The 12,838-nt window shown below is 39.5% G+C and overlaps 1 protein-coding gene across 1 annotated transcript; it reads left to right on the top strand.

Annotated features, from left to right (window-relative positions):
• Positions 1-561: 561 nt before the first annotated feature.
• LOC129369209 (transcription factor 24-like) lies at positions 562-6,591 on the top strand. The gene is made up of 4 exons (XM_055044593.1): positions 562-1,266; positions 3,163-3,315; positions 3,574-3,738; positions 5,117-6,591. Exons 1-4 carry the CDS (start codon positions 985-987, stop codon positions 5,234-5,236), a joined length of 720 nt encoding a protein of 239 aa, XP_054900568.1. The 5' UTR covers positions 562-984; the 3' UTR covers positions 5,237-6,591.
• The last annotated feature ends 6,247 nt before the right edge of the window (positions 6,592-12,838 follow it).

Below are 12,838 nucleotides of genomic sequence, written 5' to 3'. Positions count from 1 at the left end.
TCTAGAAATTTTATTTAGTTTTTTTCTCCAACAAATGTCCTCCTTTTTTCCCATCTACAATGTCCGTCATAGGCTGTCGTATTCATTCTTGTGTAAGTATAATTCTAAGCTGGTTAAATGTAGATTATAACAGGATACTGTAACTCTGGTTTGGTAGATTCTGGTTGATGGTTAGAGGATTCTGCCTCTCCTCAGACAGGATATACAGGCCTGTTATGTAGATATCATAAATTCTTCTTCTTTAACCTTTTCATCAGCAGTGGTGACCGGCAGAGCATCACTGCTGGAACACTTTATTCTGATCTTGTTCATCTTCCAAACTCTTGACTCAAAATTTTCTGTGTCCTTAAATCAGGGTGAAAAACCACACAAATGTTAAGCAAACTACTCTCCACGCCTGCCCGTGTTTGGTGAGGTTTAATGTCGCGCTGCCCCATGCCTCAGATCCCACCCCTGTCCAGCTGCTAGTAGAGCTCTGAGTTTCCCAAGGCCCCCCAGAGCCCCCGACCCGGGACAGCCTCCCAGTGCTGCACTCCCCCAGGCCCTGACTGCCTGCCCGCCTGCTCCTCTTGGCAACCGAACGGCCAGGGGAGGATCAGGATGACCGGGCGGCCGAGATAAGGACCACATGAAGTTTCCCGCATTACCTCACCCGATTAGGAAAGGAGCAGAGAGAGACGCAGAGCGAGGGAGAGAGGGGTCATGCTGGGAGGAACTGAGCGGTCGGTCGGGGAAGAGCCCAGAGCCTGCAGTGTTCGCCAGCGGGCTGATGGGTCTGGGTGGATGCGGGGCTTCCTCCTGAGGAGCTTCGGATTAACCAGACAGAACCGAGCCGGACCAGGAAGAGACGTGATGAGTACTTTCAGCTGTTAGAATCAGTAGCTTCTTTTGAGAACCAGATCAGGCTTTAAAGATGAGAAGATGAAAAGATGACCTGGGGTCAGGTGCTTTGTTGTGCTTTCACTGAATTACCTACTAGACAGTATGAACTTTCCTCACAGCAGCCTGCTGCGGTCTAAAGCAAACCTCAATCCGGCCAATGAAAACACACCGAGCCACGGTGATTTAAGTCCTCCCAACGTGCTGGGAGTCTGCTGCGGCTCTCCAGCAGAACCCATGGCGGTCAACCCTCTGGAAGGGCTCATGTCGGTGACCGTGAACCAGCAGCTGGTGCATCAGAGCCCCGCTGCAGCAGCCGACCACCCAGCAGCCCCACAGGGACACAGGGAGAGCGCCACCAGCAGCCGCCAGGAGCCCAGGAAGTGGGTCAGTTCCTTTTCTCTAGTTTAACTAAAACATCTCCCTGGTTTGAGAAACTATGGCAGAACAACAGAGCAGAATTTAATAAGTTATGATTGAATCGTCAGAACTATCCTATTAGTATTAGTTGAAAGATATTGGATATGCTGATAATGTGGACTATTTGGTCATAGATTCAAACTATTTATATATTTATATACAGTTCTGGAAAAAATAAATAGACCAGTTGAATGTATTAGTTTCTCTGATTTTGATTTTTATACTTATATGTCTGAGTAAAATGAACAATTTTCTTTTATTCTATGAACTACTGACATTCCAAGAACATTTTGTATTCATTTATTTGCAGAAAATGTGAAATGGTCAAAATAACAATTATTTGTACTTTCAGATCTCAAATAATGCAAAGAAAATAAATTGATATTCATTTAGAAACAACAAAACTAATGTTTGAACTCAGTAAGAGTTCAGAAATCAATATTTGGTGGAAGAACCAGCAGGTTTTCAGTGGGGCTCAGTACAGTGGGCTCTTCATTTTTTACAGAGCTATATATTTATGTGTGTGTGTTATTAAATATATATATATATATATGTTATTAAATCTACACTGCAAAAATGTAAAAAAAAATTGTTCAAATAATTTTTTATCTAGTTCACAGTATCTTTAGATTTATTTATTTATTTTCAACAAGATATAGGAGTTGGTTTAAAGTCAATATAGATAAAAACTGGCACTGGCATATTATTTCTCTGACATCACTGGAAATATGCCTTGTTATAATGAAACATTCTGATTTAAAAAGAGGCACTTTTTAAATCAGTATCTAGATATTATTCACTTCAAATAAGCTACGATATTTTATTTTTTAAAATTTATTTCAGATTTTTAAGGTACGATATTTTGCTGAAAAGTTATTTGTAAATTATTTTTGCGTTATTTCCAGTGCATTAAGATATTTGCAGTAGAAAAACAAATACTTCGGAAGATCGGATGTTTTTGCAGCGTTTTTACTTTTTTCCTTTGCTTTGTTTTATTTCAATTATAAGAGTTTCCAATATGTTTCTACTTTCACTTTGCGACTGAATGAATCAAAATTCATAAATCAAATGCTTCTTTTGCTTAATAATCATAATAATAATAATAAATAAAACAATAATAACTATTATTATGCAAACTACACTTAAGAAAACAAGAAATAAAGGATCTTTGGTTTTCATTTAGGAGTATTTTTTAAGCAAATTGTTTATGAAAACAAAAATTAAGGAAAAATTATATATTTTGTTTATTCAAGGTCATCATGTAGCTACTGGGATTGTTCTTAAGCATTAAGATTTGATTAAGAGAATTGTTTGTTTTTTTTCTCCAGAGAAGTGTAATGTATTTATAAGCCTGCTTATTGCAGCACCAATAAATAAACTGTTTCCTCTGGAAATACGTGTTATGTTAGTGACATCATCCAGATATAGTTTATATGTAAATCTGATTGATGATTTCATTTAAAAACTGTTATTATTTCAATGCTCACTCAGATGTTTTGTGTGGAAAATTATTAATAATAAAAGCCACATTGGAAATAAATGTTCAAGTTCGATTTTCTCTATTTTCATCTCGTGCAAATCTGACAGGAAAATACTGAACCCTGTAAAAACAAACAAATAAACCTCCTGTCTGTGGCAGCTGCTGTTTCTGTTTGTGTCAGCCCACCTATCTGAATCCCAACACACAGAGCCCACCACTTCTCTTCTCTTTTCCAGTTTGGTCCGATCAGAGTGAGAGCCGGTAATCTGAGCGGCCCTAAAGCTGACAAAACAAACAGAGCCCCGTGATTTACTGACACCCTTCTAAATGGAACTGGACATCAGATAAAGTGCCGGTTGTTTAATGTGGGCTGTGTGTTTCAGGAGCAGACCGTGTGTGGGTCCAGGTTCAGCTCGGCTCCTGCCTGTGGCCCCGTGGTCCAGAGCAGGCCCCCACGCGCCCAGCACTCTCCAGAAAACGCAGCGCGAGAGAGGAGCCGCGTGCGCAACCTGCGGCAGGCCTTCCACAGCCTGCAGGTACACACACACACACACACACACACACACACACACACACACACACACACACACACACCCCCACACCACACACACACACACACACACACACACAGACACACACGCACGCAGACACACACCGACACACACACAGGTGTCACAAGGCTATTTTTATAATCCCTATTTTTCTGCTCTGTTATTTTCACCTCCTTTCACTCAGAGCAGATTTTTCTCTCACCGCTTTTTATTCAAATATAAAAACTAAATATTTTCTCCCAGGCAGCTCTGCCTTCAGTCCCACCCGACACCAAGCTGTCCAAGCTGGATGTCCTGGTCCTGGCTACTAACTACATAGCATACCTGACTGAGACGTTGGACCAGGACGGGGCGGTGGCAGAGCACGCTGCCCCCTCCAGGCCGGGCGGATACCTGCATCCTGTCAAAGTAAGGAGCTAACAGCTGACAGTGAGTCGCCTGCTTGATAAATACTTCCATCACTGCTGGATGACATGTTTGCATAAAGTCAGATGTTTTGCTGTTTCTTTCCTCCTGGTTATATTTTTAATTTTTATCACATTATCTCTTTATTGCCTGAACCAGGAAAGGGTCCATTTTGTCTTTACTATAATAAAGTCAAACAAGCCACAGAAATGTCCCACTTTTTTGTTGAGTAAAACTGCTCCAACACTGTGATACAACCAGTCCCATCTCTCTAAGCTTTCTTAAGATATCCGTCACGTCAGATTGGTGGAGGTTCTATCATGACTTCCTGGATGAGGCCACGCCCCCATCACCCCCAGACTAATTAAAACACTAGAACAGAGTACAGCTCAGTCCTGCTACATAAAACACACAATGAAGCTTGCCTATTCCCAGCAGCCTTGTCAAAACATAAAGATGCTAATGCTAACACATTGGGATGCTAATAGCTGCTTCTGTTCTTTTCAAATATTAAAGCTCTAGAAAACATGTTCAAGTAGCAGCTAACAGATAAGTTAGATCTCTTTTTATTCTGGTGGTTGTACATCCCTTTGTAATGCCGCCCTGGGCAACTGCCCACATGATCTAGTCCTTAAACTGCCATAGATGTTTTCATATTACATCTGTGGTTCTCAGTTAAGAAAAGCTTTGGGCAACTTTTCATATTTATTTCAGAAAATCTTACAGAAACTTAGTTTTATTCTAGTTTTCTCAGTGATCTTTATTTATTCCAGTTATCTTAACGGATAGTTAGTGATCAGGTGAACTTTTGAGAATTAAACCTACACCCACTGACAAAAAACATCCAGAAGGAAAAGAAGTGATTCTTATGCTAACCTGAGATGAGGATGTGAAGGTTTCAGTGGTGAGTTTATGATGGTTTAGTGTTTTTCTGGTCCAGAATTATTCACAACCTTGTTACATTTATTCTTAAATTAATCTTTTCATTCAACCTGAATATAGAGACGACAAAGAAATTATATTTTTAATGAATAGTATGTTATTTTCATCTTTTTGGAAAGATGCCCGTCTCGTTCTTTAACATAAATAAATTTCTTTGTTAAAAGAAAATAATTTAGGATCTAACTGTGCCATGTAATGAACCTTTTTGGACATTTTGGAAACCTCTGCTTTCCGTTTTGACAGTTGGATGCGTCACATGACTCATGACTGCGTTTTCCACATACATACTGTATATTGATATGCACATAACTGGACTGAATGTGTTCCAAACAGCATCCATTTCGGAGATTATTTTAATATTCATTTGTTTAAACATGCATGTATGTTGTATTCGGGCTGTAATGACCAACGCCGACGTTTTGTCCCATTCTGTCCTCAGAAGTGGCCCATGCGTTCCCTGCTCTACTGTGGCACTGTTGGAGATCTGCTGTCAGCCAATCAGAGGCCTCGGCACGGCCACGACCCGGCCCAACCTCTGACCCCCGACGAACAGCGGTAACCCGATTCCAGGCTATTTCATCAATCTAGTCTTCAGTCGCCCTGATGAGATCAGGAGGAAAAAACTCAGTTGTTTAATAACAGAAAAAAAATCAGCTTTTTAATAATCATTTATTCAACTTTTCTCAGTCCTTGCACTAGACCTGGATTTACGTCCTCCATCGTTCTGACTGCCTGTGTGCAGATTTGATCTGTTTCCACATGTATTTAAACCTACTGATCATTTTCACATTTTGTCACATAAACACAAAGTTCAATGTATTTTATTAGGACATGATGTGATTTTATGTATGATGTATGTTTCTTATTTTTTATTGTAAAAAATTCAATAAAAAATGAAAACCACACAGCAAAATCTTAAAATCTTACCAAGTATTTATGTCTAGTTTTGTAGTCCAAATATCTTAGTTCATTTAAATAAGAATAAACTAATTCACAAGTAACTTTTCACCAAGATATAGGGGCTTGTTTTCAGCAAATCATTTCCTAATTTTGATTTTTAATAAAGTTTATAATTTCACCTGGGAGATTAGTTCACCTTTGACTTTATGGTGTATTTTGTTGACTGCATAGTGTTTTTATGACTTTGTATTTTTGTGTTTTTATGACGTAAAGAACTTTGAATTGTCTTATTGCTGAAATGTGCTGTACTAATAAACTAGACTGATAACATGGGGAAAATATCTGGTGTAAAGTGTAAAAGTGATTTGCCAGTGCAAACTAGTATTTTATATTTATGTTCGATGATTATTGACTCAAAACGAGCTCCTGTCCCTTGTCGAAAAGTTTATCGTAATTTTTCTCTGAACTGAAGTGCAGTAAGATATCTGTATCAGAGACAAGACAAAAAAAAAGAACTTGGTAAGGTTTGTAGTTTTTACAAAGTGTTTTCATTTCTATTCATCTTATCACAGAAAATCCTGATAAAATACAGCAAAGTTTTTGGATGTAATGTCACAATGTGAAAAGATTAACGGGGGCATCCAGATTTTGCAGAGCAGTGTATGTAGATGTAAACGCACGCGCGCACACACACACACACACACACACACACACACACACACACACACACACACACACACACACACACACACACACACACCATAACATGATTTAAATTTACACTTGTTTGAAAGTTTTCTTCTATTCAAGGTACAAGCACCAGACTGTCAGGAAGGGGTTTGATATGAGGAAATAAAAAGTCTGAATCTCTTGACTAATTACTCCACAAATCACAACATGAAGGAACAGTGTGTAACCAATTATCCTGATTTAAGGTCTTTTCAGATTCTTTCTGTAAGCACTTGGACATCTGTGTGCTTTTTTTTAATGAAATAAAATGTATTTCATTGCCAAGCTTTGCGTCTTTTTTTTTTCTTCTTTTTTTTAATAGGGGTTTGTGTGGGAGTGGCAGGATGGACAGGCCGGCGAGCAGAGAGGGAGGGATTGTTGTGGGAACGCAGCAGCTGTCAGACCACTTAGTTCTCATTACAGCTCCGCCGCAGAATGTAACCTCTCAGCTCCACAAAAACGCTGGCAGGCGAGTCGCGCCGTGATTGCGGGTCACATTTGGGGGGAAACATCCCCTTCGGCGGAAACGCTGGGAGAAAGCGAGGAACACTCTCTGATGGCTGAGCTTCCACTTCAAGGTCAGAAAGGTCAAGGAAGCCTGATCTGGACCTGTCACCTGATGATAATTCCTAGTGATTAGCCTGCAGCAGAAAGTATTCCTACCCCCTGAACCCTTTACACATTAATCACATCACAACCGCAAGCGCCGATGTGTTTATGGGGATCACATGTGACGAACCAACACATGCATCAACCACTGAGCACATCGGCTCTTAAGGTTGAGCGGCATGAAAACATGTCATAGAACTGCATGTCATAGAAGTCACAGCTGCTGAGTTGCTCCCACTGAGTTCTTCAGGCAGTTAGAGCCAGAAAATCAATGCAGAGAATGAAAGATAATTAGATTATCGATCAGCTCATCAACCAGCCTGCTGTCTGAATACAATACAATACATTGACCCCAATGTGGGAAAAATCACTTGTCACAGCAGCTCAGTAACAAATACATGCAAGTGAATATAAAAATATCTAAAACAAAATGTGTACTGATGAATTACTTACAAATAAAAATATCAAACTGAATTAAATACAGGACTTTTTCAAATTTACAAGACGAGGTTACATGAGAAAATGGGAGTTGTTATTGTTATTAGCATCCATAATGCTATTAATGACTATTAATGCTGTAGAATTGTATGTGAGCGTAGAACTACAAACATAGAGCGAGTTCTGAAGAATAAATGTGGTGGAGAAACGATGTCATCTGTTTCCATGCAGAACAAATGAAAGCAGAGAAACTCTGTACAGGACAGTGGCCCCAATGAACAGGAGCTTCTTAAAGAGACAGAGGCTCATTTCAATGTGTCAAGTTAAGTCAAATTTCTTTTAAGTCATGTTTGACGTATGCAGATTTTTTATATAAACTGAAAGTAATAGTTACTCAGTTGTGCTAAAAAATGACATTAAGTGCCTGTAAAATAAACAATACCTTCTTATTAACAGACATGTTAAAGCAATACAGAATATGAACAACAGTTGCACATTTTGCTCCTCAGCTTGTCTGGTTATGTCATAAAAACAAGAAAATGACCAAAATGAAGACAACATCACTCACACATTGCAAACTAGCACTGGCTGACTCACCGAAGCATCTGGCTTAATTACAAATTTGATTTAGTATTCGCTTATCTAATATCCAAACGAAGTCTTTAATCTGGATATATATGAAGTGAAATAGCAGTCGGGTTGTGGCGTTGGTGTGTTTGTGGGGTGAATCAGTGAAGAGTGCTGCAGCAGGGCTGAAGTCATCGCTCTCTCTGAGCAGAATGGGCTCAGCTCCACCAGCAACAGCCCAGCGTTCAAGGCTAGCTCTATAAATCTGCTCCATGTTGGGAGAGGAGAGAGCAGGGGGTCCTCTGGTTCCCATAGTGTGTACTGGTGACTAATCTGGAGTTGCTGAAGTAAAGCAGAGGTTACGGAAAAACAAACCGGACAAATAATCGAAGCAGCAATGAAAAGAAAAGAATGCGTTTTTCAACGCAATCAGCGTTGAAAAACGCAGAATGCTCCTTTCATTTGGCTCTGATAATATCAGCATTGATGCATGGCTCTTATTAAATACATATATTCACACAATCTACTTGTTAAACTGTCTCTGTGTCTGACAGCATAAGGCATATAATCTGTGTAAAAACCTGATCTCTGTCTTCTCACTGTGGCTTTATTGCCATCTGCAAAAATACAGTCAGAAGCAACCAATCAGAGCGAGGAGGGGCGTCTTAGTGCTGTCAGTCAACCCGTGTATGTGGCGCTCAGACCCTCTCCCTTGCTCCCTGCTTCACTACAGCTACTGTCACAATATGGTGACATTCAACAAATATGTAAAACAACACATATTGTTGTTAAAGTTACATTCTGCGTATTCGGTATTATTCTTTAGCCTGAACTGATCTGTGGGATGAAAAAAACCAACAAGCTGATGAACCTCTGAAATGAAGATGATGCTGGAGGTTTTGCTCCTGGTATTTTGTGATATACTCCTCACACACACACACACACACACCCACACACACACACCCACACACACAAGCACACGCATACAAGTCAATGAAAGCTAAAACTTGTGTGTGTGTGTGTGTGTGTGTGTGTGTGTGTTTGTGTGTGTGCTGTTGCCCATGTCCATGTACAGACAGCTATTTATGCCACTGGAACTGCTTCAACAAAGTGAGCGTCCAAGCATTTGCCCCCTCATGTTGGGAGATAATCAGCATATTTGTGCTATCTGCAGCTCATTATGGCCGGTACACACCGATTACAGGCTGGATTTATGGAGCTGCGAGGCCGCACTCCCACCTCCGGGTTGGCCAGACCTCTGCTGGAACGGGATGGAAGTCCAGGGAGACGCGGGCGCCGAGTGGAAGGAGGAGGAGATGAGCAGGCAAGATGGAGGAGAAACACAACATGGAGAGCAAACAACCAAAACATCCAAGAGAAGAAGGAAGTGGAGCACAGAAAAGGGCGGGGGCGTTTTTATACTGTAGTTTAGTTTCCTCCGTTTATCATGAAGTCTTACTCAGATTTCCGATAAAATCTTGAGGACACTTCTGTTGAAAATGCAGTGAGTCAGAAAAACAGCAAAGACTGGAAGCACTGCTGATTTCTAGCTTTTATTTCCAAATAGATTTGCAGAGACTGGATTCTATTCCAATGTGAAACACGAGGATTGAGTGAAGCACGGCAGTGGAGGGATCATGCTGGGGGTGAGCTACTCATTCTGGGGGATCAGGAACATTTATTGCATATGACATAAACCATCTAGTTTTTTCTCAGTTATGCTCACCTCTAGTAAACATGCTTTTAACATGAATTATTACTACTTTATATTTCTTGACTAAAGCACTAATAAAATAATAAACAGCTGGTAGAGCAACTAGTTGCTGGAACATGTTGCTTTCTGTAATTATCATTAATTGCTGATCATGTAAATGTGAAAAAGTCTTTAAAAATCTGTAAACGATAATTACATAATATTGAATGATGGAATGGGTGAGTTTATAGTCCAAGTAAAGGTTGTTCCTGCTTTTTTATTTGTCTTTGAAATTGTTGAAATGTATTTTGATATTTTAATGTTTTTTTTAATTATTATTTCTTCTGGATCATTTGTAAAAATATTAGAATTATTGAGACAGTTGATTTGAAGTTTTGGGTTTGTGTGATTTTGTTGTCTTCTTTTTGTAATGCTTGTCAAAGCATAATTCAAATTCAACACAAAAACACTTTATTGATCCCAGAGGGAAATTAAATGCTGTTGTAACTCGTATCATTTCAAAATTCTTCAGTTATTCTTGATGCTGACGGCTGTGGACAGGACAGATCTCCTGAAGCAGTCTGTGTTGCAGCGGTTTTGACTCAGTGACTCACAGGAGAGTTGAACTTTCAAACCGTTTCCAGTTTAAAAACAAAACAAATAAATAAAAATCCAGATGCTGATTGGTCATTACTTTCTTCTAACATAATTCTTCAGATGAACTATGTCAGAAGAAACATCATTTTTAGAGTCAGTGACACATTTTACCTCCTTCAGGTCAGATGATGTCACACTGACTGCTGTCTGTTAGCGCTTCACCACAAGAGGGCAGAAAACCTTCTGCTTTCTATCACAGTAGCAGCATGTGTTGTTCACGAACACAAACACGACATGGAATCAGTTTAAATCTGGTCCAGGTTAGAATTTGAGCATGTTGGAAGTTTTGACGGCCGTTCACGCTGAGCCAGCAGAACCAGGTTCTGGTTCTGGTTCTGCTGGAGGTTTCATCCTGTTAACTTGGAGGTTTTTCTCTCCACTATTGCTACAAACATGCTCAGTCTGAGGGATTGATGCAACCAGCTGGGACTCCTTAGAAAACTTTGTGAATTGGAGAAAAAAAACTTTGACAAGTTGACAGTAATGTTGCAGAACAAATATTGAATTAAAATGTAACTGAATGTGATCAGAGTAAATTGGCAAGAAGAATATGGAATTGAATAGATTGAAAAGAGGGATTTACCCAACTGTTGTGGAAAACGTTGCAGAACTTAAAGAAGTCCTCTGTCTCCTCTATGACAGTTTGTCCCTGCTGTGTGTCTCCTGTCTTCACCACATCCAGGATGTCTGAACCAATTTGGTGTAAACTTTAACTAGGCCACCTCGAAAGTTTCCACAAGTGGTGTGGCTTCCTGCAGTGAAGTGAGCTTGAGGTTCTAATGTGAACTAATGACCAGAGATTATTTTACCATAATAAATTGCAATCATTTGAAACAACATTGTATTTACTCCCTTTAAACTCTGTTTGACATCAATATATTTAATGATCGGAAACAAGTGTAACAAAAAGGAACTAATACTTTCTCATGTCATTTGTCCCTTCATATTTCTGCACGTTTTGTTGAAGGAGATTTAAACTGATTTTATGTCCATGTAAAAACATAAAAACTAACACCTTGCCCCCATAATCTGCGGTTACAACAGAGATGTTAATAATTATCCAGTTTACTCTGCCGAGTCATTCTCTCTTCAATAAACATTGATTCACTTTGGACTCTGTTTCTGGAACACAACGAAGGTTGCTCAACTTTACAGAGCAATAGCGTTGTTATTGTTGCTCTATGACACCCAGAGTCTGAATATGGAGCTACTGTAACAATTATTTACAGTCTGTAGGTCATGTCTTGAACCTGGGAAAGATTTAAAGAAGCTTCACAAAGCCTCGTTCCAACAGAACCTTTAATTACAATAAAAGTTTATGACCAGGATTCCCACTAGATGGCACCAAAACACACAGATGACAGGTTGGTTTTTATTTTCCACATTAAACAGCAAGTCATCGTTTCAATGTCGTCTCACTTTAATTAGAAATCTGCTGAACTGCACATCTAAACACAGTGAAACAGAACAGGAACACTTTCATTCAGCCAGGAAGTTACATCACAACGCATCACTTCCAAAGTGTCTGATTGGACAAGATGGAGTTCAAAGAAACATTCTGATGATGGAGGAAGGACCTCTTTGTTTTTGGAATGCATAACAAGAATTCTTGTGGATGAGATGATAAAAACATAAATATTGTTCCAAACAATATTTATTGTGTAGAGAAATTACTAAGTGTTTCACTGTGAGAAGGCCACAAAGCTACAGAATCTGTAATTATTAATAACAGTAGAAAATAACCTGGAGGAGGTTCTGGTTCTACAAGCGTCTTAGTGTTCACAACTCACATCTAACGTCAACATTAACAGGATGATGGCACGCTAGCTGTAAAAGAGGCTACTTCACCCTGGAAAGAGAGCAACAGACACACACACTTCAAGTAATTTCAGGCATGGAGGATTCAAAAACGTAAACGATCAAAAATATACACGTCATTAAAAACTGGGAACCATGAAAAGGCTGAAACACGTCAGCAGAATTTCAAAATGTAGCGCAGAAAGATGAGCTGGTGGGCGGCTACGTTCTAATTCTGCTCCACTTTCACAAAAACAACTTTTCATGGGCTTTTTTTTTTTTTGCATATAGAACGGCACATTTCATCTCAGGAAATGCACGCAGGCTTCAGGTGAAAATTACAAACATAGAAAAATAAGAGGTAAAATATGTTCTATTGTTAAAAAAAAAGAATCAGAAAGCAAGTCTGGTTCTATATGCATCGGTCACTGTGCTAACATCGGTCAGGTGTTAGGACAGTGCCAACATGCTGCTTTGCATGAACCATAAGCTCATGCAAACAGCTCTCTGATTGGCTGCTACCGCTGACATCACCAAGAAACTGGTAAAAAAAACTAAATCAAAAACACATGCTATGACATCAGAGTTAAAGCTGCAGTAACTTTTATAAACATTGTTTTACATATTTATACTGTACTGTCACAGCATAGTGACAGTTTTAATAAGTGTGTAAACAAATTTTTATAAAAGTTAGCATGTGTAGCTTTACATTGTGCTTACAGACTGTAGAGCAGGGGTGGGCACTCCTGGTCCTCGAGGGCCGGTGTCCTG

This window comes from Poeciliopsis prolifica, unplaced genomic scaffold (genome assembly GCF_027474105.1).
Source record: "Poeciliopsis prolifica strain line A6 unplaced genomic scaffold, Auburn_PproV2 SCAFFOLD020, whole genome shotgun sequence".
Classification (NCBI taxonomy): Eukaryota; Metazoa; Chordata; class Actinopteri; order Cyprinodontiformes; family Poeciliidae; genus Poeciliopsis; species Poeciliopsis prolifica.
The sequence above is the reverse complement of the archived record's forward strand: the minus strand, read 5'-3'. Positions and strand labels throughout refer to the sequence as shown.